The sequence below is a fragment of the Elgaria multicarinata genome, chromosome 4 (genome assembly GCF_023053635.1).
Source record: "Elgaria multicarinata webbii isolate HBS135686 ecotype San Diego chromosome 4, rElgMul1.1.pri, whole genome shotgun sequence".
In the NCBI taxonomy this organism is placed as follows: domain Eukaryota; kingdom Metazoa; phylum Chordata; class Lepidosauria; order Squamata; family Anguidae; genus Elgaria; species Elgaria multicarinata.
In genome coordinates, this window is record NC_086174.1 from 111721036 (window position 1) to 111748541 (window position 27506).

Genomic DNA, 27506 nt, shown 5'->3' on the forward strand with positions numbered 1-27506 from the left:
TTCCATGCACATTTCCCACACTTATGCACATTTTTGTGCACATTTTTAATTTGCAACTTGCATTGCAAAATTCGGTAAAGGGTGAATATCGTCATATCACTGCATTTATGTGTAGATCCAGGAAGTGCAAATTTGATAAGTTTATTAAAATGCGAATCAACTGAATTTCTCACCCATCCCTATAATTGCCTAAGAGAATTGCTGAGGTGGGAAGGTAGAATCACTGTGGAATGCAGCAGCTGTGCTCCTGGCAAGCTAACCACATCTTTTTAAAACATGCTGTTCTAAAGAGCTCATATTTTCTATTAAACTTTGGGCTATTTTGAATTATTTATCTCAAGGCCATTTGAACTGGCAGTGGATATCAACAATTCAGTTACACACAGACCATAATGCTGAATATAACTTTTTTTTTCATCTCCTTAATAGCTTTATATTCTCTTTGCAAAGGATGCAGCACTGAGCCCAAATAACCAAATGGTAAAGACACACAGAATATTTATTTATTACATTTATATACCACCCAATAGCTGAAGCTCTCTCAGGGCGGTTCACAACAATTAAAGTAATAAAATACCACAGTATAATATAAAAGTTTAAAGGTACAGTATAAAATAATGATAAAAACAAAATAAAACCTAGGAGTGCAAAGATTTAAAATACAATAGCAGTTTTAAAACAGAAAATGTCTGTGAAAATAAGAACGTTTACCCCCCAGCGCCAAAAAGACCCAGTGAACCTTTCTCGGGAGCTCATACCACAACTGGAGTGACACAAGAGAAAAGGCCAGGCCGTTCAGCTTTCGATGTTGTGACCCTCGCTTTTGCTCAGCTTGGCAATTTGATAGACAGATAGACCACACCTACATGACTGTAGAACAATGATCTTGTATCAAGTGCACTCACTGCCAATCTGTTTCCATGACACGAGTCGTGCTGCTGCTGCTCTATAAAGCCCTAAAAGACTTGAGACCAGGATATCTGAAAGACCATCTCTTCCCATATGAATCTACTCATAGGTTGAGATCTTCTTCAGATGCTTTTCTGCATGGCCCACCATGAAGAGAGGTTAGGTTGCTGGGAACATGGAACAGGGCCTCCTCTATGGCAGCACTCTGTCTGTAGAATTCTCACCCAAAGGAAGTTAAATTGGCCCCTTCCTTGTTCAGTTTTAGGTGGGCTGTTAAAACTTTTTATTTCATGTGGCTTTTTGAGATTTTAAATGTATTAGCTTTGCATTCTGTTTTTAAGGGAGTCTCGTTTTCTTAATTTTGCTATTTGTGATGTTTTAAATTATTTATATTGTTTTTAAAGTGTTTTATTTGGTTTTATAATTTTTAAATTGTTTTCAGTTTTAATTGGGCTGAAAGGCAACTTATAAGTAAAGAGATAAATATTTTTTTAAAAACTTGGAACACCCCTATTATCACTCCAAGGATCGCTGTAGACTGAAATGCTTCACCATTAAACAGTGCTGCATGTACCTCTCCTATTGTTTGCTGCATTTATTAACTGTGCAGTACTTTGTCCTCCACTAGCTTCTGAAGTAGTTAATCTGGAACAAAACATTTCCCCCAAAGTATATATAATAGGATATTTATTTGCATGCATATGCACTCGAGTGACGATGCATCTTGCCCACAATTCAAACACTGAACTTACAGAAACCTTGGCTGGAGTGCTGAAACTTGAAGTATGGGAACTAGTCCACATGTGTCCCTACAAAAACAATTTAATATCTTTCCCAAAGGCAAAATAGGAGAAAGGATTTGCCAAAGATAGATATGAGTAAATAAGGCTCTTCCCTGGTAAACAGGGACAGTTGGAGTCCATGAATTTGTGATCATTCATTTGTAAAACAATTCCATACTGTTGACGCTGTGAAATATTAGTCTCTCTAAGATCCCCATAGTTCAAACAAAAAGTGTCAGATCATGTGCTGAGTGCTCTAAATTCTTAACTGATGCAATGAGACTTCAGTGTGCTGAGCCATAAAAGATTCAGAAGGCAGTGGAGAGTTGGGGGTCTCTGATTGGTAGGCATAATGGCAGAAATCTCTCACCCAGTTGCACAGTACAGCCCTCTAAATTTCCCTGTTAGAATACTGCATTAAATTCCAATTACTTATTTATTTAAATGTTAACGAAATAAAGACCATCAGAATTAAAAAAAAAGAAGCTGAGATTGATAAGTGTGATTAAATGCTCAGTTGAATGAAAGCAAAGATGGCACAAACATTTCTGCACACATTTTTTTGTCTTGATTCGAGATATATTGCTCTTTCTATCCTAGTCATCAAGGTCTAACAACACATGATGTTAATGCTATGATTAGCAATCATGCCATGTGCAGTGAGTGGGTGGGGGATTGTTATTAATGTTGCAGCACATGCGGAGGGGAGGTTTAAGCTTCCCCTGCCCAGCCACAATCTTTGTTAACCCCCCTCACCTCCCAACGGCAGTTATCATTGTGGGGGAGGGGGGAATCTCATTGGTGCTAATGTGCTTTCCCCCCCCGCCCGCCCCCCGGCTAATTGCTGTGGGGGTGGGGTGGGCTTTCATGGAAATTTCAGTAAGGGAGAGAAGCCCTGCACCTGATATTTAATTTTTAAACACACAAGAAATGACTGCTAATCACGTCATCAACAACACATGTCCTAAGTCTGTATGGTGTCGTAAAGACTTGCATTCATGCTGAATTACATCGAATCGCACAAAATTGTAAAATGATTTTGTGATGTGGCCAGCAGTCACCAGATGATAGGAATCATGGAAGTGCCAAAATCATTACACTTATGTCCTGAGCCATTTTGGACTCCAGACATCGCAAGTGGAAAAAGTAGAGCACAAAACCATTTTTGTTTATGCAAAATTAAAGAAACTTGTTTCTAAAGAGATGCTCATAAACTTATCTCCTTCAAGCGTGAAAAATACTTTGTGGCAGAATGATAAAACTTGCAAACAGCTAACCACAGACAAGTGTCATGGAGGCAGGAAGCTTTACTAATTGAACAAACTTTAATGAGTATCAGGATGTTTAGAATAGGTTAAGTGCTGGAGTGGCTTAGCTATTGAAAAGTGCCAACCTTCACACCCCTGCTTTAAAACCTCAAGATTCCAGTTCTTACAATCGGCTTCTGAGCACTTTTAAGGAACCATGGAACTTTGGTATTTCATTGGTGAAGTCGTAATCCTTATTCAGGTGTTCTAAATCTTACATGGTGCTCTATATGTCTCATGCTAAACCCCTAAAGTTAAAAAGGCTTCATAAGTCTAATCAGCGGAGCGTGAACAATCACTTCTCTGCAAATAATCTCTGCAAATAGATAATCTGCTAACTTAAACAGGTCCCTTCAAAATGAATTACTTCATAGAATCACAGAATAGCAGAGTTGGAAAGGGCCTATAAGGCCATCGAGTCCAACCTCCTGCTCAATGCAGGAATCCACATTAAAGCATTAATTGGAAAACATCTGTTGGACTCCTCAAATTAGGGTAACCAAGTGTCCTAGTTTACACAGGACAGTCCTCTGTTTGAAGATTTAAAGATAAAGGACCATAAGAAGGGTGAACAGGGGACTTGGGGTTGCCTATGAACAGTTAGCTTAGCAACTGGACAGCAGACTTAGCAGGCACACAGGTCACCTGATCAGCCTTCCCCATTAGGGTGAGATAGATTGTATTTTTATTTAAATTACAGAAATTATTTTCAAATTTGTATCTATACATATAAATCAGCATATGCAAATTTCATTCAAATGTGTGCGGGGTTTTGGTGATACGTTTATTTTTCTTTAGTGATGTGGAAGTGGCCGGCCTGTCTGAAATTAATCTGATCTTAAAATAGATCCATTCCAAATTGGTAAGGCCTTTAGTCCATGTCATATGCAGCTACTCTCAGCAGGATCATGATGGGACCGAAACAGCTCCCTGTTCGCTATACCTATAAAACAGTTTTCTCTCCTGTCCTCCCTTCTTTAATTTGTAGAGGCATGAGGCAGTAAGGAAGGCTCCTAAGAAATGTTGCCTTCACCCTTGACTACTGCTGTACATGTCTATAGCAACATTTAGGAATGGAACACTAAGGCCCTGGATTGTAAGATTCTTCAAGCACCCCGGAAAATGCAGAGAAGTGGTCTAAGCAGAGTATGATTTTATTAAAACAACTTTAGTATTAAACAAATACTTAAACTGAGGCCATCCACAGTCTTTAATGGCTGCCTGACCAGGTCTAGCTTGTATAATAGAAGACCTTGTCCTAAATAAAACTCAGATCAGATGCACTCAAGATTCTAGCACGGTACAATTGCTAGGAAAACATGGAGAAGACCTGTAAATGTTACAAACATTGGTTTCCAGGAGCCCTCTCTGCCATCTTCATAACTTAATAACTTATGGAAGTAACAGAAAAAGTTCACAGAATCCTCTGGGAAAGGATCACAAGCTTCTAAGAGCCAAAACAGATTCGCTGGGACCTCTGGAGAAGTTAGTCTTCTTATCTTAAAAGTAGATTAAGGGGGCAGATTCCAGGAAGCTGATGTCTGAACCTGCTTCCCTTTTTAAGGTCTCAGAACTGTTTCACTTGCTTGATTCAAGGTCACCAACAGAATACATTGTATATCTTAAGGCAAATGTCAACATTCACAACAGTGGTACTTTAAGGAATTTGTTGTTTTAGAACTTCTCTTTAAAAAGGGGGATGCAAAAATGCCGAGATGACAAGAGCATGCACCCAGTTCCATATGTAGGTGGAGAGTTGGATATCTGTTTCTTAAGCAGCTGCTCCCCTCATTCCACATGGTAAACTGCTTTTGAAACTCAGGAAAGTTTCAAAACTAGTTTTTCTTATGGCTTTGCGTGTCTGCTATTTCAAAAGAAAAGGAAAAACAGAGGCTACTTTGAACAAATGCAAGCCCTTAAGTATATCTGAAGTCACTGTCTACATTCCAGCCGCAATGGACAAAGCATGTTCATTTCAATACATGCACAATCTACACCCATAAAAAGTTCTTATTCTGCTTGTAATACACACGCTACTGTGCACCACAAACATTCCTGTTATCCATTCCTTTGTTGACAGGCAAATCCATAGCTATGCTAGCCTTTCATAAAAAAGAGGGGGATTTTCTGTTGAGGAAACTGAGGAGATTTGCTGGAAATATTCATGTGCTATCTCTGTTTTGCTGCCTGGGCTAAATGAATGGAAGGGGAAAACTATAAACCAAAAAGCCATAAATCAAAAACAATATGTATCCTCAGAATTAGAATTATTTGTTGTTGTTTGATAGAAAGTGCCTCCACCTGATTTTTGTTATTCCCCTGTCAGCAGGGTCTTTCAGCAGGATTCCCTGACCTGGAGGGGCTGCTGTGTGGAGGAAGGGGTGGGGAAGTGGAGATTATATTATTATTATTATTATTATTATTATTATTATTATTATTATTATTTATAGCCCGCCTTTTTCCCAGTACTGGGACTCAAGGCGATTATATAGTTTGTGTATGTGTATGTCTATATATATTCCACATAATGTGTATATTTTATATATTATTATTGTTGTTGTTGTATGCAATACTCTTATAATGTAACCCGATAGAAGTTTACTCAGAAGTAAGTCCAACTTGTTTGGACTTACTCCCTAATAAATATTTTTAAGATTACGACCATATGCTGAAATTCTATACATGCTTACTTGGGAACTGAGTCCCACTGAACTCAATATACTTCTGAATAGTAATGTACAAGATTGCACTATTAATGCAGTAACTTGTGTTCAGTCTCTAAGTGTCCCCGAAGAAGGCGACGTGCTGAAATACATTGCACGTACCATTATGTATAATAAACATTATTTTCGCTAGGACATCTTTTTGAGGCTTTGCTTCTCCTCCTTTTATTTTTTTTTAGCAGACAAGCTAACCAGAAATTAAAGACTACCTTATAATTTAAATTCAGCATACTTATAAACAAAGATTAATGTGCTGTTAATCTGTTCAGTGCGGGAACTGAAAACCATGGCGTTGACAGCGGAACTAGCGAAAATAGCTTCTCAAGAGTCACTTGAGAGAAGGCATCCAAGCTATTGTATAACTGCAAAAGATATACATGAATTTCCTTAAGAAGGCTATTAAAACCTGTTTTACAGAAGTGATCCATCTGAAAAATGAGTGGTTTTCTAAGCTTTTAAAGAAAACATGTAGTTAAAAAACATTAACAAATATTTTATGTGAAACAAGTTGGAGTTCCTCTCACAAAGGAATCAAATATATTGTATTCAATTTATATTATCTCAGACTCCAAACTCCAGATCCTTCGGATAGGTTTGTCCTACTTGTCAGATTCTATAATCTATTGAAATCATTAGTCCTTTCTACACCCATCAGTAGCCTAAATGTCAAACAGCAGGAAACAGAGTACTCCATTCAAATGCAAGACCAAGACATATAATTAATGACCACCTTCTCCCATACAAACCTACATTGATCCTTTTGGAGGCTCTGAGTTATGTGTCACAGTGGATGGTCTTCTCAAAGTGGCACCAAGATCATGGTACCCCCAAGATACTAAGGACGTCTGTCCTTGCTCCTTCCCTCTTGTTTTCAAGTTTATGCTCCTTGGGCTACCTGCCATTCAACTTTTAGATGTACATTGCTGCTTTAAAGTTCTGCTATATTACTTTGTACTTCGTGTTTTATTGGTCAAAATTGTTTGTTGCCCTTGTGGAATCGATCGGCAGGGTCTCAATGCTTTTAAACCAGAAAATAACTTATCACTGAAACTACCATCCTCAATGTATACTAGTCACAGACATTGGCTAGGATCCAAAGGGTCCCTTGTACAAGCAGAAAACATTTCTGCTTATACAAAGGGGCAATCACTGATTGCGTTCAAGAAGGTCCCGGGTTACAGCTGGAATACTTTTACTGAATTACAACAGAAGTTGGAAATTTGCGAAGCCCACTAAACTTATTGCTATACAGCAGGTTCACAGAACCTTAATCCTCCTAACCTGATATATAACCCTTACACGGATCAGGACCACAATACCTGATGGAACACCTCTTCCGACATGAACCTACCCATACACTACGCTCAACATTTTAGGTCCTCCGATGGGTGCCTACTCCAAGGGAAGCTCAGAGGGTGGCAACAAGGGAGAGGGCCTTCTCAGTGGTGGCCCCCCAATTATGGAATGATCTCCCCAACGAGGCCCGCCTGGCACCAACGTTGTTATCTTTTTGGTGCCAGGTCAAGACTTTTCTCTTCTCTCAGGCATTTAACAACATATACTGAAGTTTTTAATTGACCCCGGATCTGCTGAGAGTTCATAGTTGTTTTAAGTGTGTGTGTGAATGTGCTTTTATGGGTTTTAAATTTTGTACATTGGTTTTTAATGTTCAGTGTTTTAATCTTTGTAAACTGCCCAGAGAACTTTGCCTATGGGGCGGTATATAAATGTAATACCGTATTTCTTCGATTCTAAGACACACTTTTCCCCCCATATAAGCATCTCTAAAAATGGGGTACGTCTTAGAATCGCAGGTGTGATTATTATTCTTAGAATCAATTCTTTTTTCTGTTGTTGGTACTGAAATTAGTGTGGGTCTTACAATCGATGGCGTCTTACAATCGAAGAAATACGGTAAATAAATAAAAACCCTAATTGGGCCTAATTAGTTTTGGCATGGTTCTCATTCACCCAACAATTGTCCAAAATATGCTGGGTAGCCCCCAGCTGACCCGAGTACTCCTTGTTATATTTTGACTTCATCGTGGTCCTGAATTCCTCCCTCCTATATACACACACACACTTTCATTCCATACCCGACAAAGTTGTGGCAATTATCTGCAATATCATTGTAAGCTTATATGTACATTTCTAAAGTAAATGTACATGAAAAACATGCCAACATTTTGCCAATGAAAATGTTCATAGAATCATTGAACACTAGAGAGTTGGACAGGGCCTAAAAGGCTATCGAGTCCAACCCCCCTGCTCAATGCAGGAATCCACCTCAATGCATCCCCGACAGATGGCTGTCTAGCAGCATCTTGAAGGCCTCTAGAGTGAGAGAGCCCACGACCTCCCTAGGTCATTGGTTCCATTGTCATACAGCTCTAACAGTCAGGAAGTTTTCCTGGCCTCCTACTGGACAACCAGCATATACCTGAGGCAACCATGCATATTAAGGGAGGATGGATGGGGTCACATTGGCAATACTGCTGGAATAACGCTGGGCTACGTGGGCAAGGCCTTAGATGGGCCAGGCCCCAAATTGTGTTTTTATGAGGCACAATTCCCACATCTTGTGAACCTTCGCCTTCCAAATCTCTCAATAGCCAGGATTACCAAGCGACGGTGGAATCAGTTACCTAGGGAGGTTGTGGCCTCTCCCACACTAGAGGCATTCAAGAGGCAGCTGGACAACCCTCTGTCAGGGATGCTTTAGGGTGGATTCCTGCATTGAGCAGGGGGTTGGACTCGATGGCCTTGTAGGCCCCTTCCAACTCTGCTATTCTATGATTCTATGAACACAAGATTTTATCCCGTTATTTTTAAGCACAGGGCCAACCGTTGCAAAGCTGGCTCCCTCTCTGCAACCTCTCTCCTCCACAGTAAGTGTGGTCGGGGATGGTAATGGAGCACTCCCTTCTATTCTCCCCTGTCAGCAGCAGCCCGCATCATTCTACATTCCATGCCATTCCAGAGGAACTCCTGAACCCCTTGGCAGCAGTTTAGTGGGTTTGGGGGTGTTATCAGTGGCAGCAGCAGGAAGGAGGAGGTGGGAAAGTGCCAGTATACAGGTGGAACTTGACTCTCATTTCTCTGGATCCAATTCATATCAGAAGCATCGCTGAAACAGAATGCATCACCTTTAACCCCAAATCTGCCATTTGAAATGTATTTAACCACTCAGCTCGAGCATCTTAAAGGTCTGAGACTGTAGTCCCACTACTGTACGAGACATAATCCAAATCACTCTATAGCACGGCAACACAAGTTGAGCGCTACATGCTGTGGCATTAACTAAACCTTAGGTGGGAAGCAATTAGCATTGGGAAAGTATAGAACTAGGATCACAAGGGCAATTCAACTGGTAATTGCATTGTTTAAACAACTATAAGTGCTCTGGCATAGATACCCCATAAGGCAAATATAACACCATGAACACAAATTTTTATCTATACAGTTATCTCCCACTGTAAGATCTTCTATATGTGTTCATAATCAAGCAATCAGGCAGAGTCACTAAAATACCACAATGAGGTCCGTGCAAGATCCAAGAAGCCAGACACTTTTGCTGCCAAGCACTGCAAATCCTTCTCAGGTGGCAGAAGTAAGTTTCAGATTTGTCTTCATTAGCAAGAGAATATGTATGTTGTTAGTATCTTAGATTTTAAAAGTCTCTCTCTGTTCCATACAAATATATATATGCTTCCCTATATTCACTTTGGATCAATAGCTGCAAGCGCCATTGAAAAAATAAAATAAAAAGGCATCACGCAACAGAAGTGGCACCGCATAGTTTACAATCACTCATGCTATAGCTGAATGAGTGAAATGTAAGGGGATATTTGCCAAGCTACTTGACACTTTCAAGTCAGCTTAATCAGATACCCTTTCGTTTCCTGTAGTGGGGAGACCAATGTTCTGCTACTCACTGTATATTCAGAGTCTATTCACATATTCTAAGAGAAGAGATGAGCATACAAGTCATGTTACATCTGGCTACATTGCTGTGTTTTTAAAAACCGCATAATCCGACAGTGTAGAAACAGAGAAGAAAGCAGCCAAAAGGATTTCTTCAACACAGAGAACCTGGGCAAGTCAGATAAAGATGTTCTAATGACAGACAGTTGAATTCTTAGACTTCTTTCTTTCTAATCCAGCTGTATTACATTACTACCACAACAGTTCAAAAGAACGCATGAACACACGTTATGTGGGCACACCTGCATTTTGGGAAGAATTCTTTGTCCAAAAGCTCCCCCCATCCTGCCAGAATCCACAAACTCTAAAAGACAGTTCAAAAAGTGGTTTGGAAATTTGGTGCAAGAGCCATGTGAACAGAGAGGCAGGAAAAACATACCGCAGGCAGACCAGTGCCAGTTTCCTTTTAAACTGTTCTTGCACCAAAATCCCCAAACCACATTTTTAAAATTAAGACAGTTCAGGGGTTCATGGGGGAGAAAAGAGAAATTTTGCAGGAAAATCTGCAAAGCTTTTGGGTACATGTATGCACGTCCAGCAGAACTGAGGCTATGGCTGTATTATATTCATATATTTGTTCTTGGGGAGTATAGGAGAAGAGAACAAGTTTATGAAAATTTTAATTATACAAGGAAATAATACTTTAAAAACACACACCCTAATTTTGAATTTTTTCTTTCATTCGTGTCTATTCTTCCAAAGTTAAGTGAGCTGAGTTGGGAAAAAGAAAGAAAAAAGGAAGAAAGTGGGACTGTATCTATTGTTAGCCATACTTAGAGCAGATCCATTAAAATACTTCAGTTAGACTAATACTGGATACAACCCATACACACAATGAACGTTCTCCCAAAGTACAACTGAGCTGAGCTGAGCTGAGCTGAGCTGAGCTGAGCTGAGCTGGAAAGAAAGAAAGAAAGAAAGAAAGAAAGAAAGAAAGAAAGAAAGAAAGAAAGAAAGAAAGAGGTGTTGTATCCAGTGTTAGTCCTACTTAGAGCAGATGAGTTATAATGAATGGGACTTCAATTAGACTGACACTGGATACAACCCATACAAACAACAACCTGAATAGCAGTGGTCAGCCACTTTTGAATGAGCAGGGGAGAGAAATACTGAAATTCACCATTTTGATGGCCATTATGGGAACTTTCTACAGATCTGAAATAATAAATCCTCTTTGCTGTATGTGACTCTTTCTACCTGCTTTGATGCTCGTATAGGGATTGTCAAAAAATAGAATTTAATTTTAGGATGTTCCAGGCAATTAGCATATAAACTCATTTTAATTCCATCAATATTTGATTTCATTGCTTGTATGAGAGTAAGACCTTAAAAACAAACAAACCATACGACCATCCAAAGTTCCTAGAAAAACTGCTCTTTGAAGCATACATGGTTGAAACTACAAGTAAAATCTGCATAGGAGACAACTAATCATTGCAGGAAAGAGAGAGTGGAAATTCAAGGCAGAGAAAAACAGAATAAAGAGACTGATATAAAAAAAGTAAAGAATGTAAAAAGGAGAACCCAAGAAGACTACAAAGGAACATTTAGGGACTCGAAATGGTTATACATGGATAATATATTGCATTACTTACTGAGAGTCTCTGATAAGAGGTGCATTCCCCAACTTAAAACAGGGTTTTCCGACTCCACATGAAGTCTGCCTCAAAGAAAAGCTTTCTGCTAAATCAAAACCTGAAAAATATGATAGAGTGATATCACTTATTGTTCATTTAATGCAATTTAACAAGGCTGCAGAAAATTATTGATCTGTACCATAAGCTTGTCAGTTTTGCTAGACTAACAACTGACAGGCTATTTCAAATCCCACGGTTTTGGTCACAGAAATGTCCAGATCTCATTTTCTCTGTAGATGGTATATTAGCGTGAAATTCCCCTAGCACTTGACTTGGCAACCTCTGAGGAATGCACTCGCCGTTTCCTTTTGCAGCCTGAATGAAAGTGCTGCTCTCCAGAAATGAATGCTAACTCCATGCTAATTATAACAAGCATGAATGGAAAATTAAAAGATGAATGTAAATGTCTTAGCTGTGACACTCAGAAATAAAAGGGTCTGCTTTAATGAAAACCCATTTTTAAAAAGTAAAGGCATGTTTCATGTTTAAAATCTCAGATATGTGTTTAAATCATTTGACACTTATCCTATTTCGCTTAAGGGAAACTCACCTGAAATATCAAAGTTTTCTATAGTGCCTGGCAGTGGCCCCGATTCCTACATGATCACCTTTCCTTGCTCGAAACCCCCTTTTCCTGCTTCTTCATATTTCTTGGAAAATCTCAGGCAGTGCTCTGACCTTTGTATTGATTTCCATACAATAGACTGGAAGTTCAAAGTGCATTTTCAGAGAAATGGTGCATTGTGGGAAAAGCCACAGAGAACCTGGATTTTCCGGCATTCTTGCTCATGCGGAGAGTTCCTACAGATACAAGAGGTTCTCCTTTTCAGACTGTTGCCCTCCATGAGTACAGGGCTACTGAAACACATGAGGAGGGGGGCAGGGCTGGAGCACTCTCTCTCTCTACTTGCGTGTTAGCTGTATTCTGGTACAGAACACCTGAGTAGAGCTTAAGTGCATGTCTTTGGCACCATGCTTTGATTGGTGGACTAGTAACGAAACTCACAGTAGATCCTTCAAGCCTGAAGACTGCCCACCCCTGCTTAAATTGATAGGTACTGAACCAACAAAGTTCAATATTAGGAGTAACAAGAAGAGACTCCTAATAGGAGTATTCCTGTTTGGGCTTGAGCAGCCTGGGATAGGGGCCTTGTGCAGCTCAGGGCATGAAGGAAGGTGGTTTCTGGTTGGGGGAGGGCACCTTTTTTCTTGCCCATCCTCCTGAAAACATCCCTAACTCTCCTCTATAATGCTAATGGGCTTTGTTGGGGGCTCCTGCCAACCCCAAACCTGAGCTCTTCATTGCTATATAGCAGGATGGGAAGTTTCTGGAGAGTGAGAAAGGGAAATTTTACTAAACGTTTTATTTAATGATAGTGGATAGTGTGTTTCTTACATTGCCATAAAATGCTGAATGATAAAGTAACTAAATTATTTCTGATTAATGGAAGCACATATAAACTACCAGCACAAATAATAATGTTGATTTCAATGGAGGAGGGCTAAAAAAGGAGTAAAAGCTGCTTAACTTTGGATGGATCACATTCAATAATATTTAATACTATTTTTATTATGTTTCTCCCAAAAAACATAGTAAGGCATTGTACCATGTTTTGTACATTTGTTATATTTGTATGAACTGTAAATGGTTGTTTTTTTAAAAATTTGCAAGAAATGTGAAAGTTGTAACAAAGCAAGAATGAAAGCATATAACAAGACTAGCAGGTCAGTTTCCAAATGTGATTTACTATGAAGACTGTGGTTTTGGTCACAATGTTGAGTTAACAGTGTTGTGCTTTTGGAAAAATGTTAAACAATGAAATCATAAATGTTGTTTTTCAAAGACATCTGCAAGTTAAGCAGCTTTGGAATAGAGATTGTTTTAAATATAATTTAATATTTTCCTATTAAATAAGCAAAGTGTTCCAAAATTGTTTATATGGTACTCATTCAGAGTCCTGTAGAAAGTGTGTGGTTTGTTAAATGGGTAACATAATAAAATAGGATACATTGAAGGATTTAATTAATCTAATTACCAAAGTTCTACCATAAGCCAAAGACTCTACATACAAAATCCTTAATTGAAACATTTATCTAGTTGAATAACAACCATAAAGTCCAAGTTGATCCTGAAGACCTACTCCGCCCTTCTAAGGGCTCAGGCTGCAATCACATGTACATTTAAAGGACGGTAGACCTACTGAACACTAAGAAAATAAATAGGTTGGGGGAGACTGACAATATTAAGCATGTTTACTTGGAACCTATTTATCTCCTTAGTACTACACACACACTTGATCTTAGCCAAAAGGCCGAGAAGTGATTTTAGTACTACTTGAGCCTTTTTTTGTGGGTCTGCATGACAACCATTTTTTCCTTATTGGAGTTGTTGAGTCGCAGTTGTCGAGACACACATCTGGCTTGGATGTAAGAGCCAGAACCTCAGCAGTTCTGATTTCCAAGTCTAACAAATGTACTCTACAGATAATGAAACTGTTGCAACAGAATGAATTTAGCACTCACACATCACATTGCTCATTCATGGAATTGCATGAGGAGTACAAAAAATGTCGCCTTCCGTTTCTCCCCCTCAACCCATGTTTTCCCACCACTTCTTCCATCTTCTTTTTTTTTAACTACACACACATTAAGGAGGGAAAGTTAAAAGGGCTACACAATGTCTTCTAAGGGTGTAATCCTATGTATGTTTAGACAGAAAAAAAGTTCTAACCGCCCCCCTAACATTTCCTAGCCAGCCTGGCTGGGGAATGCTGGGAGTTGTAGGACTTTTTTGTCTATCTAAACAACATGTCTAAGGATTGTGCCCTAAGGATCTCTGGAAGAACCCTTAGAGCAGACCCATTGATTTAAACAGATCTTCTCTAAGTATGACTAAGTCTGGATGCAATCCAATACATTTTAATTCAGTAGACAGTTCAATGTCTAGTCTGTGCATGGACCTACCCTTGCTGGCTGAAATTTCACACTGCAGTAATTTTCAGTACCAAAATATTGCTTAAAGGAGTGACCACATGCTAACCATTTGAGTTGAGCACTTGCCTACTCATTTAGTGCAGATGGAATCTGTATTGAATTTAAAATGTGAAGTCCCTAAGAGAGATTGCCAAAGAAGTGAGCAGGGGATTTCCAAAGTGTCATAAGGTGGAGAAGGCATAGCATAATAGTAGCTTGGGGATGCACTTAAGGAGTTCCAGGCCCATCGTTAATAGACAAGATTGGAAATGTTTCCAGTTCACTACTTCTTGCTGCAACCATGTCAGATGTAACCATGCCTCTCTCTACAAAGATACATTCCGCCAGGCTGATACACCTAACTGAACATTAATATATGTTGCTCACTGGAAATAGCCCCCGATTTTACATCTAAAAGAGCCTGAGAGTCACTTAAATAATGCATTCGTTACTTACGAGCTGATTTAATGCAGCCAGCTCCAATGAATGCAAGGACGATTGGACAAAATGTCTAAGAATTGTCCAGCTATATTAGCATTCCTTTCCTCCTTTGCCTGTGGAGCAAACCATGTTTAGAAATGAAATAAGCCCTTATTATTACCACTCAGAGGAGCGTGCATGTGGGGCTGCAAAGCTCCACCCCCAACATCTTGCACATCATTTAGTCCCTCCCCCTAATGTCTCTGCATGTACATCTGCAGATTATTCTGAACTTTATGTGCTGTTTTCACCTAGTTTTCTGTCCCAGAGCCAACATGCACCTCTTTTTTTTTTTAACAAAATGTTAGAATACAAAGAATTCTAAACGGCAAGAAACTGCTCCTTTTCTATGGATGTTTTAAATACATGTAACTCAGAGATACAGCACTCAGAGGCATTGTGAAAAAATACTAAGTCCTAGAGAAGACCCATCCCCCCCCCAACACCCCACACACATCCCATTTGCTCCACTTCTGCACTCAGTGCACAAGGATACGGGGCAGGGATACTCCAACTGAGTCTCTCTTCCCTATAGAGAAACCAGCTGCACGCACATTATCTATCCTGGACTTAAAAGTGCCAAGAGAGGAAACATATGCACAACTTACAGCTGCAGGGCTTGATCGCCTTACCTTTTAAGACTAGGAGAGAGATCATGTGCAGCTATCTTAACACCTCTGTTGGAAAGAGCAATATGGCTGTGCTGTCTCTGCAATGTATCCTGGCTTTAAAGGATATCAGCAATTCCATGTCTGCTTCACTACCAGCCTCTGCGCGCGTGCACACACACACACACACACACACACACACAAGTACCTCTTGTAGCACCATTGTGCCGCACAACTTGGGAGGGAGAAACTGCATATTAAATGCTCACATTCTATTAATTAAGTTTGGTCATACAAGAAACATACTTAAAATTCCAACATCATGGGCTATACTGTGTACATCTAAGCAGGCTGTCAACGACGGACACTGAACCATAAACAGAGTGTGAGTTGTAACTGAAAGTCCTGGGAACATCAACTTTTAAATGACATACAATGCGCAGAGTTCAACTTACATACAGTCAGAGTCTGAGTATATTCCTGAGTAATTCTCAGTGCAAATGGTCACACATTCATGAATAGACCCGCTGAACTAACTGGAAGAATTATACATTGTGCTATTTCAGGAATGAAGATAGACTTAAATATTACATGGAAATTATTACAATATAGTATTGTATTATTTTATGAGTTTTTATGTGCTACTCATACAGTACATTTAGATTCCAAACACAGGATGTTTTAAAATAATAGAAAGCAGCATTTTCATTCCAAATATTGTAACATATAGATTAGAGTAGTAACCTTCAATCTTTTCAGACTTACAACCCACCTCTACCTCAATATGGGTCCCACTTCTTTTTACCATTTCTTCCTTCTCTCTTTTTCTGTTTCTGGAGCTGACCAGACAGAAAGGAAGACCAGGACTCATATTTTTTGTTTAGAGAATTTTGATAGATGCAACTTATCATGCAGTGAGAAGGAACCACTAATTCCTGTTTGCTAGAGTTCAGTCCCAGTGGTGCAACAAAACTAGAAGAGGTTATGGGGCTGTGCAGGATACTGCCCCTTCTCTTTTGTTTTGACAACTTCTGAACTTCTGCATTTTGAATCAAACTAGCCAATGGGGTGTCTCTAAGCTCCATCACACCTGGGGAAAAACACTGGCTACTACGGCTTCTCCACTCCTGGTTTCATCACTCAGTTACTTCCTGTTTGAAAACAGGAAGTAAACAATGAGCACGAGGCCCATTCAGTCAGGCGTTGTAGTCATGCTGCTTCTCCCACAGACAGCAGGAGGGTGCAGCAACCAGACTTTTTCTGGGTTTTTTTGTGGCGCAAGGAAGGCCAGAAAGGGCAGAAGGCATGGGAGAGGTAGATGACGTCATGCGAGGGACCTGCGAAAAACCCATGAGTGCCCAGTAATGAGCGTGCAATAAAATGCTCGTCAGATGGAGCTCTATACAATGACACATTGGTGCTGCGATCCCACAAAAACCCACACATGTGCTCCTGTGGTGTTGTCCCCATGGCAAAGAGCAAGCGCAGGGTTTGCATCAACCAGAGGAGGAGGAGCCCCCCCGTGCGCTCCTGGTCCACGTACTGCCACATGTTGTCATGCAAGTGTTGTTGCGCATCTGCGCATCCCCCTCCTGTTTCTTCCCCATCTGCAACTTTCTTTCTCCTGATGACGTTACTTTCTCCTGCTGCTGCCAAGGAAGTACGTGGTGGCATTCCAGCCACCATTCAGCTTGCTGGCCCACTCCCTCCCACCTGTCCAGGCAGATGGCAACCCATCAGGGGGCGCCATCTGCCCAGCCACACCTCCAGCATGACTCTGGAGCAGCAACAAATGGCAGATGTCCCTCTCCACAGAAAAGAGTTGGGGTAAGTCCCAACTTTTTTATTTTGGATCTTTGGGGGAAAGCCCTGGGATGGCTCTGCAGTGGCTTCCATGTCATAGAAACAATACAGCACCACTGCAGAGTCACCTGGGGGCTTTTCCATGTATACACAGCCCCCAAGTCATTTAATGTCTATGAACCAGCTAGAGTTAGTAATGACAAGCAACACAATCTTACACATGGTTTATTCTGAAGCAAGTCCCACTTGGTTTAATGGGGCTTACACCCAGGTACGTATGCATAGGATTGTATCCTAATTCCCACTGAAAGCAATGAACTTAATGTGATTAACATAGTCCATTGGTTTCACCTGAGATCCCAATGATATAGGGTGGGATTCAATTGTTTTAATAAACAAATAAACTGTGACATACAACTCAATCATTCATATATATGAGAGGACGTGCTATTGAACTTTGTGTGTGTACACACACACACACACACACACACACACACACACACACACAAAGTTCAATAGCACGTCCTCTCAAGAAAGTGCATACTGGATTGCAAATTTAGTCAAAAGTAGAGAGGGTTTGTAACGTGAAGACCAGAACAGGAATTTGGGAGAATCATTACTAATTCAAAATAACTATTTCTGTTCAATTAAAATGTATAAATTATGACTTAAATTAGACCCCATCAAAAAATTTTTTTTGTCAACCCTGTGAAAACATTATGTTTCTAAACAAACTTAATCCCTAAAACATCAAGCAATAAAACAATTATGAGAGACGACTTATCTTTAGTCTGTTTAGACTTTAACACATGGCTGTTGACAACTCCATGAGCTTCAGTATTGTAACTCAATCCTCTCTTTTAGATTTGTTATATTTTATTTTTAGAAGTAATGACTTCCCTCCAGTAAATGGCTCTTCTACCAGCAGTTCTGCACGAGTGAAAACTGAGGGAACATTGCTGTGAAGAAAGAGCTGTTGGCATATGCCTAGGAAGACTGCTGAAAGCATAACCAGAGTAATCTGCCACTCTACAACATCTTTTTTTTTTTTTTACATCCATGCCATTTCCTTAATTAATACAATATTAGCTAATTAAATGAAGTCATTCCCCAGGCTCATTCAGGATACTAAGCAGAAAGCAAACCTAACTTCTTTCCTCATAATAGCCCACACATGTAATCTCTCCCTTTCTTTTACATGAGTAATTGCCTCCATGTTTCAGTATGTGCCACTTTAAAAATCAAGGTTAATTGGGAGCTTTCTGAGAAGTTCCAAGTGCTCCTAGAGTCATTTCAATGCAATTAGACCATTGTAAGCAATTTGTAAGGGTCTCAATCCAAAACAGCCATAGACCCCCAGAGAGGCAAGCTCAGCAATATAGAATCATCTATGCAATGAGGAAGCAGCAGAGGCGAGAGAGAGAGAGAGAGAGAGAGAGAGAGAGAGAGAGAGAGAGAGAGAGAGAGAGAGAGAGAGAGAGAGAAGGGGATATGGACCATTTTGATGAGAAGTAATAAGGAGAACCAAACGGAAATCCAGGACAAAGTGTTATTCAGTAGTATAAAAGAGAATTTGAAAAGAATAAGGTGTTCAGAGATTTAGCACTCCTTTGATACGTTCACCTCAGTCTTCTCCCTTGGATAACATTTGCTCCTCTCATTATTTTATGCTGAATGAAAATACTTTGCCTTTGAAAGTTGTATCCACTGCAGTCTGCTTCTTAAACATGTAACATTTTTTAATGTGTGTGTGTGTTGTGGTGAATGCAGAAATGGGCAGGAGGACAAATATATATATATATATATATATATATATATATATATATATATTTTCTCCCCCCCCCCCCGGCTGAATGTTGACATTCTTCATTTTTTTGTAAATAACAGATACATGAATAGTGCTGATTATCTGGGATCCTTAAAAAAGGATCTTCTGCAACTGATAGGTCCAACTCTATATATTCAACCATCCAATTAAGGATATGTCCTCCAGAAACTTGTAACTCCACCACTTAAAAGGGCAAGAGAAGGATACAGCTAGGTTCATTTGGTAGTTCACATTCTCTTTCTCTCAGGAGCGGAGATCAGCAAGTCTTGTGGAGCTTTTGCTGCCTCCAGAGTTTCGGAAAGAGTCTGAAATGCAAGGTTTGCTTATCCACAGTTCTTACTCTCCTTCAGCACATTTCTTATCACTTAATATGTATTGGGATTCCAAGCTTGCTTAGAGTTCCTCCTTAAAAGTGGGCTCCTGTTGGTCTAAAAATAGTTCTCAACATTTAGATTTGATGAGTCCGCTTTCTCTCCTGTTTTATATGGGTAGGAGGCTAGTTCATTATTCTCCTTAAAAATTATTAGTATTTTGTCCACATGTAAATCAGGAAGTTACTCTCCCTCCAGGCTCTGATGCTAAACCAACCAATGTTATGTAGCCTGGTTCATGGGTAATTCCAAAACATCCTACCTACTGTCATACAGTGAACACCAGCCAACTCAAAATTTAATATGAGTGTAGTTTATGGCCAATCCCAGGAAACTGTCAAATCAATATTTGATGAAATATTTGAAAAATGCAATCATTTCTGCAATCACAAAAACTGGTTTGTTTCTGAGGAGAGATGAACGACGATCCTGACAAGTCTAAGAGGGTGTCTATATGATGTTGCTTTGTAGCTGATCCCCTCAGAACCCTGCAACATCGCTGCTGCAAGGCGGAAGTGATAAATGTAGACTGCAGGAGGGAGCGAGGGCTCTTTGGCCAGAAAAACTGCAGCGCCGGTGGCTATTTGGCTTGTCAACCCCTCCCCCTCCCCTATATTTCCGTACTTACCGTAGACTTGGATCCACCCCCACTGGCTCAACCTGAACCGATAGAGAAACAATGTGGTGACCTCGGAGCAACTGAAAATATCATGGTAAAACCACACTGTGAAAAAGTGCAGTTTTGGGGGTAAAAGCCTGATGTGGCTGTGAGTTGGTAGCTGCGTTATATAAACAATGCAGCCTTACTGCACAGCCATGACAGGGTAAATACTAGGCTGTATAGACAACCCCCAGGAGGCAGATGGCCTAAAGGAGCACTGTTTTGGAAGATGGTGAGATAACACATAGCAACAAATTGGATGAAAGACCAGGGGTAGGGGGTAGGATGGATTCCAAAGTGACAGAAGTTACAAAGTATATGTGACAAGCTTTACGTGTGGTTTACTTTTGTACTAATTCAAACTTTTCTTTTCATCTTATAGTTGATTTGCATTCATCATAGTTGATTTTCATTTACCTTTACCTTCACAGGAACTACATTTTACCTGGCACTGCTTATCCAAATGTATTAACTTTCTAATCCAGAGAAAATCAACTTATGGTCCTTACTCTAAGCACACACTTGCTTACTTGAAGATCAGCCCTGTTCATGTCAGTTGAACTTACATCCAAATCAGTGTGCTTACAATTGAAGGTTAACGTTGCCATCATATGCAAGATTATTTGGAAGCAAAACCCATTAAAACCAATAGGACTTATTCCCAAGTAAATAATGATAGTATCCTGGTGCAGTGCTTATAGAGCCAATGAAACAACCCTGCACTTATGACTGTGCTCAGTTTCCAAGCCCACGGTTGGGTTCTTTTTGGATATGTAACTTAAGAAAATGAGGAAGTATCAGTGGCAGCACAACATAACTGTAAATGATTGCAAGCTCATTCCAAATGTAGACTCATGTCAGTGGACAGGAAATGGAAATATTGCTGTTAGATACCTTGGGTGGAAACATCTTTTAATAGAGAAGTTTAATTAAATACTCCCCAGATTAGAAACTTCATTTAGCTTCCGTGGCTCTGTTAGACTCTCTATACACTTCAGAGTAAAGGTACTTTGTAGGCAGTGGTTTTATTCCACACAGAGTACAGCTTTCTACATAGCTGTGTTATCTTGAAGAGCCTCCTGTCCTTCTCTGCTTTCCATGGACTTGCACTATTTGTTCAACAGCATCAGTATCAACCTGACAAACTTTCTAGGTCTGATTAGAATGCGGGAAATGAGGAAATACCTGTTCTGTCAGTGACTGCCATAGAGTGAGAGACAGGGAAAAGGTGGATTGCAAGCCAAAGCCAAATCGTGCAACATCCAATAGCCTTCATCTCCTCTCGGACACATGTGGCCAGAAATCTGAAATGAAAAACATTTGTAATTAAAAACACTCCAATTTATTTGTTATTACATTTATATCCCACCTTTTTTCCCTCTTGCAAGGAATCCATAATCCTCCTCTTCTCCATTTTAACTTCACAACAACTCTGTCAGGTAGGTTAGGCTGAGAACCAGTGACTGCGGCCCATCACCCAGTCAGCTTCATGATCAAGTGGGGATTAGAACCTAGATCTCCTGAGTCCCAGTCCAACGCTCTCATCACTACTCCACAACTGGCTCTCTTATGGATTTTGGCCATGCAGGAGTTCTGCTGCAGGTGCTCAAAGACAGCCAGTCTAGTCATGCGCAGAGTTAGGCACCGGTGCTGGAATTGAAGGAGATCATAGGGGGCCTGTCCGCCTTATCTTCCGTGACAGTTCCCTGGTTACTCTTTTTATAATGCTGGGATTCAGGAGAGCTTTTGGATTTCATTTAGGGCCTTCTTCCTTTTCCTCTGCAATCTGAAGGCTTTTTTTGAAGGCCAATTTCAGTGGGGCTGTGAATCCATTCTGGGTTCCAGTCATAACCAGACAGACTCCAGAGGAGCTATCCAAAGTGCTGGATTCTTTCCCCAAAATGGGTTCAGCACTGTAGATGGCTACTTTAGAGTTCTGCCTGACATCCAGAATAGATTCACAATCCCACTGAAATTGGAGCCACCGCCATCACTGCTTTTGGGCATGTCTAAGCCTATTGAAACCAATGGATCCAGGTGCAGCCAATTCTGCACATGATACAGCCTGACTCTTTTGTTTATCTGATAGCACCATTAGCATTCCTTGCAGCAAAAACACAAGAAAAAAACCCCTTCGAAATGTGTTTCTTCCCCCCCTTTTCTTTTTTACTATTTAAATTTTATAGAATGTTTGCAGTGACAAAAATATCACATCAACCTAGGAACATTCTCTTGATCTATAACATAGCTAGGTAATATAAAACCTGCAGAATTATGCACACATATATTCTTTTACTTATAAACATATCTAGAAGCACATACATGAGAAAAACTGAGGAAAAAAGGGGATGAGCAATTAACAAATTGTTAGACAATTCTCTGCTATGTTGATCTAAAAATGGAGTCAAAGGTTTTTATGGAGTCCAAATGTCCTGATGATCAGAAGCATTTTTTTTCTTAATCACTAGATTTAATCAGTCCTCTATCCAGTCTTCTGCATAGGGAAGAGTGTAAAATTTTCACTTTTTTGAGAAGTATGTGCTTGGTTGTATCTGCTGTTCAGAAGAACCTCCTAGTTCCTGCCCTTTATAATTATCTTTTGAATAATTTCTTTTTAAAAGAGATGTTATTTTTGCTTTCCATGAGGGAAAACTAATTTATATAGGTTTCATGTTGTCAAATGACTGTTATGGACATTTTCAAATTCAGCATGTATTGGTTTGTTTTAATTATGTAACATTTCAGTAACTTTGCATATTGAAATGGCCTATGGCCATTTAAGCTGAACTGAACTTTATTTTCTTTTTTCCATCCCCTAAACTGAACCTCTAACTCCTGCAGAATCTCAAGGATTTGTGGAGAGAGAAAAGAGAGTCATCAGTCAAACACAATGTGTATCATTTATCAGTGTAACAAAAACACTGGTAGGAGGAAAGTTTACAGGCTAATTTTAATCTTATAAGGCAGCAATAAAAAATATTTCTCAGCTACTTAAAAAAAAAAGATTAATGAATAATGGATTTCCAAGCAGCTAGGCTAAACCACATATACTGGTCAAAAAACCACTAAATTATAACTGATTACTAATAGCTAATTTACATTTTTATTTTGGATTTTTAACCTTTTGTGCTTCAAGTTAAACTAGACACTCCCACTATGAGCAGAATGAGTGAGGCAGTCATTATATTAAACTGAGATGTCTCATTCCTATATCTAGACATTTTTTAAAAGGACAAGCTTTTCTGCCTCTCAAATCATGCAAATGAGAGGGGCAGTGTGTTCCTTTTTTGAACTGCATAAAAAAAAGAATTTAATGTATCTAACAAAATACCTTTGTCCTCTGAACACAATCAATGGTTTCTTCTGAGTCAGTTATAATGAATAAGGAAGCATGATTCTAGCAAAGGACCCCCCCCAAAAAGTAAAAATAAATATTGTTCCCTAATAAAGGATGATATAACCCGATAAATACAAAAATGAGCTCAGAGGTGTGTGTGTGGGGGGGGGATACTGCTGCTATTTCTGTTCCATTGGTGTCATCTGTACTCTTTGCTCACATTAAAGTTGTCTTTATAAGGGAAACTGTATAAGTGACTGTAGTTAGAATAACTAAAATTGGGAAAGAGAAAAAAAGGTGCACTCCAGATAAAGCTAAATTCTGTTTGAGTCCCTCTGGAATAAATGGATTTTAAGAGCATATATGCCTACATTCTATTGCTTTTCTCTGGGGGTGCTTCCAGATAGAGTCTCTGAGTACTATTAATCAAAAGTCATTGTGCAGCTATTACATCTAATCTTCCTTAACATATTTTTTTTCTGTTACAAAAAATGGCAGAAGCAGCAGTGGGAAAACATGGGAGGGCTTCAAATGGAAGATGATGTCGATGCATCCTCCACAAAATTCCATGAATCACGGCAGAGCAATTTCACACTATGGATTGCACTCAAGACATCAGCAGGCCTTTCCCATACATGACACTAACATACACCTAGGGTGGTCATGTGTCCTACTTTACAGAGGACAGTCTTCTATTTGAAGGTCTGTCAGATGACAGTCTTCAGGTTGAAGTCTATTTAAAGGTATGACAAATCTGCCCCCTCACCACATTCTTCAATGCATTCCAGACATGACCAGGCATTTATAGGTAGCAAAACTTGCACTACTACACATTCAACTCTCCTCCCATGACTCATCCCATGACTTTACAAGATACATGCCGGAAGCACCTGGAGCACGCATAGCCAGGTTATCTCAGGGTATTGATGGATGAGTTTGAATTTCCAACTTCTTGATGGGAGTTCCAACACTCCATAAAGAATACTTTTGATACTGAAATCTTGCTTTGCCTTCAAGGGTTTGATGAAGAATAAAGGCTAGACTCTTCCACATTACAGAACCCCAGATGTCCGTCACCTGCATACCGCTTTGGCAAGTTATTCTTACGGTTTAGGTTCCTCATAAACTGGAATAGGGTGTTGATTGAGAAACAGCAGAAGGATCAAAGATTAAACATCTCCTTGTCAAGCACTACAGCTGTGAACAAACTAGCAGCCCCCTGGAGCTGCATTTAAGGTTTTAAAAAGTGCTGGGTGGTCAATTACATTCTCCAGGTGTAATGAGTAGGGGTGTGCACGGACCCCCCGCTCCGCTTCACTTGCAGATCCGCCATTTTTCGGAGCGGGTCGCTCCGCCCCGCCCCCGCTCCGCCCACTTCCGCTCCGCTCCGCCCGGAGCTCCGGATCGGATCCGGAGCTCCGTTTTTGCCCCCCCATAGGCTTGCATTGAAAGCTAAAAAAGTAAACAACTTTTTTTCCGTTGAAGTTAGAAACCTCACGTTTGGCACCATGACACCTCATGGGCGTATACACACACACGCCAAGTTTCAAGGCAATCCCATCATCCCCTGATTTTTGGCGAATTTTTGAAAATCGGGCACCCCATTCACACCCCTTGGGATAGCTCCGTCAATTTGCATGTTACAAACCTCAAACTCGGCACCAGGGCAGCTTATCCATGTGTCCACATGCACGCCAAGTTGCAAGCAAATCCCATCATCCCCTGATTTTTGGCGCGGCTCTACCCTCTAACGCACCTCCCATAACCCTAATTCACACCCCTTTAGATAGCTCCGTCAATTTGCACGTTAGAAACCTCAAACTCAGCACCATGATAGCTTATCCACGTGTCCACATGCACGCCAAGTTTCAAGGCAATCCCATCATCCCCTGATTTTTGGGGAATTTATGAAAATCGGGCACCCCATTCACACCCCTTGGGATAGCTCCGTCAATTTGCATGTTAGAAACCTCAAACTCGGCACCAGGAGAGCTTATCCATGTGTCCACATGCACGCCAAGTTGCAAGCAAATCCCATCATCCCCTGATTTTTGGCATGGCTTAACTCACCCCAAATTGTCCCATTCTACAACTACGTCAATTTGCACGTTAGAAACCTCAAACTCAGCACCATGATAGCTTATCCACGTGTCCACATGCACGCCAAGTTTCAAGGCAATCCCATCATCCCCTGATTTTTGGGGAATTTATGAAAATCGGGCACCCCATTCACACCCCTTGGGATAGCTCCGTCAATTTGCATGTTAGAAACCTCAAACTCGGCACCAGGAGAGCTTATCCATGTGTCCACATGCACGCCAAGTTGCAAGCAAATCCCATCATCCCCTGATTTTTGGCATGGCTTAACTCACCCCAAATTGTCCCATTCTACAACTACGTCAATTTGCACGTTAGAAACCTATCCTTTGGTCCCATGACAGCTTACCCATGTGTCCCCATGGACACCAAGTTTCAAGGCAATCCCATCATCCCCTGATGTTAGGGGAACTTTTGAAATTTGAACACTCCAGTATGTCAGGGATTTAAAGTTGCAATTGCAGACAGCTCAATGGGGCCAGTTCCAAGGCAATCCCAACATGCCACGAGATAACCCTAAATCTTCTGGCACATTTGAAAAAGGGATTATTGAATTTGATAAAGTCTAAGTGAGCGCAGGAAGGACTTCTCCCCTTAGTCAAAGCAAGACACATACACCATCGCTGCAAGGCGGGAAGGGGAGAATTATTATTATTATTATTATTTATTTATATAGCACCATCAATGGAAAGCAGGCAGGCAGCATGCATTGTAGTGCCGCAAGGATGGCTTGAGCACTAACGCATAGCAAACCAACCCATAAGTGGGCGCAAAGTGAGGCAAAGATGGCTGGTTGTTTCTTTCTAAGCCAGCAGTTACGCCTTGAGGGGCACAGAGGAGGACGATTGGGAGCAAACCAGGCACCAGGCGGGCAGAGAGGCAGGCAGAGTAGGCGAGGAGTCAGTCCTGGCAGATGCCCCACCACAGCAGCACCCCGGGGGAGGCGGGCAGGCAGGCAGGCAGGCTGCGGGCATTTCTGGGGGCACAAGGAAGTGATGGCTGGTTTCTAAGCCAGCATTGCAGTTAGTCACGCATTGCAAACGCAAACCATCCCAGCGAGTCGGTCACCGAGGAGGACAGGCTAGCAGAGGGGCAGGCAGAGTGACATGTCATAGATCTAGTATTGGGGAGGAGTCAGTCCCGGCAGATGCCCCAACACAGTAGCACCCTGGGTGGGCATTGGAAAACGCCATCTTGTGGGTCAATACTTCCCCCACCCCATGTCCTGCAGGGTTGCCTGCCTAACCCTTGTGGGGATGGGAGATGGAGAGCTTAGAGTGGCAGTGCCAGCAGCAGCCTTCGGCTTTCCCCTGGAACCAGTCGCCTTGCCCGCCTCTTTCCCCAGCAAGATCGCCTGGTGCTGCCTATGAAGATGCATCTTCATGCTGCTGGTTCCATAATGCCCTGTCGATGAACCCCTGCTTAGGCTGAGTTTGCAGTGGCGACAGACAGCAAAGCGGGGATCCGCTCCCAACTCAAAGTGGTCCCACACGATGCTTGTCTTTCGTTTCTGTGGTGACACCACCAATTGCCCGCCTGAGCTCTCTGGTGTTGCCACAGAAACAGGGGTGTGGGATGAGACTGGGGAGAGAGCCTCGGCCTGCTGCTGCTCCTCCTCAGCCCCCACATCCTGGAGGCCCACCGCCTCCTCCTCCTCCCCCCCCTCCACTGTGCTGAGGACCTCGTCTAGGTCCATCAGCGGGCTCGTGGGCTGAAAGGAGAATGAAGGAGTTGGGGATACTCCTCCTCCTCTAATGGCACTGCTGCCACGTGCCTCTTGCAAACGGGCACTTTTCCCATTCCCACCCTCAAAAAGAGAACGCCGGGCACAAGTTGCAGAAGAGAGTGGCTCTGCCTGCTGCTTGTCCTGCTTCTGTTTTGGAGCAGTCAGCCAAGGAGTTGCCCGTTTGAGTTTCACAGGAGGAGAGGAAGCCCTGCTGGCAGACTGAGCCTTGCTGCTTTCAGCACGCCTGCTTTCTCTTTTCATGATGACTAACAAAATATTA

General features: G+C 41.1%; 1 protein-coding gene across 1 annotated transcript in view; it reads right to left on the reverse strand.

Annotated features, from left to right (window-relative positions):
* The window catches only part of COL19A1 (collagen type XIX alpha 1 chain), a 214355-nt gene extending 193000 nt beyond the window's left edge, over window positions 1–21355 (reverse strand). The window contains exons 1-2 of the mRNA XM_063125809.1: window positions 21252–21355; window positions 11301–11400 (exon numbers count right to left, since the gene is read on the reverse strand). Of these exons, the coding sequence (XP_062981879.1) occupies window positions 11301–11400; window positions 21252–21342 (191 nt within the window). The 5' untranslated portion in view covers window positions 21343–21355. The remainder of the gene's footprint in view (window positions 1–11300; window positions 11401–21251) is intronic.
* Window positions 21356–27506: the final 6151 nt, after the last annotated feature.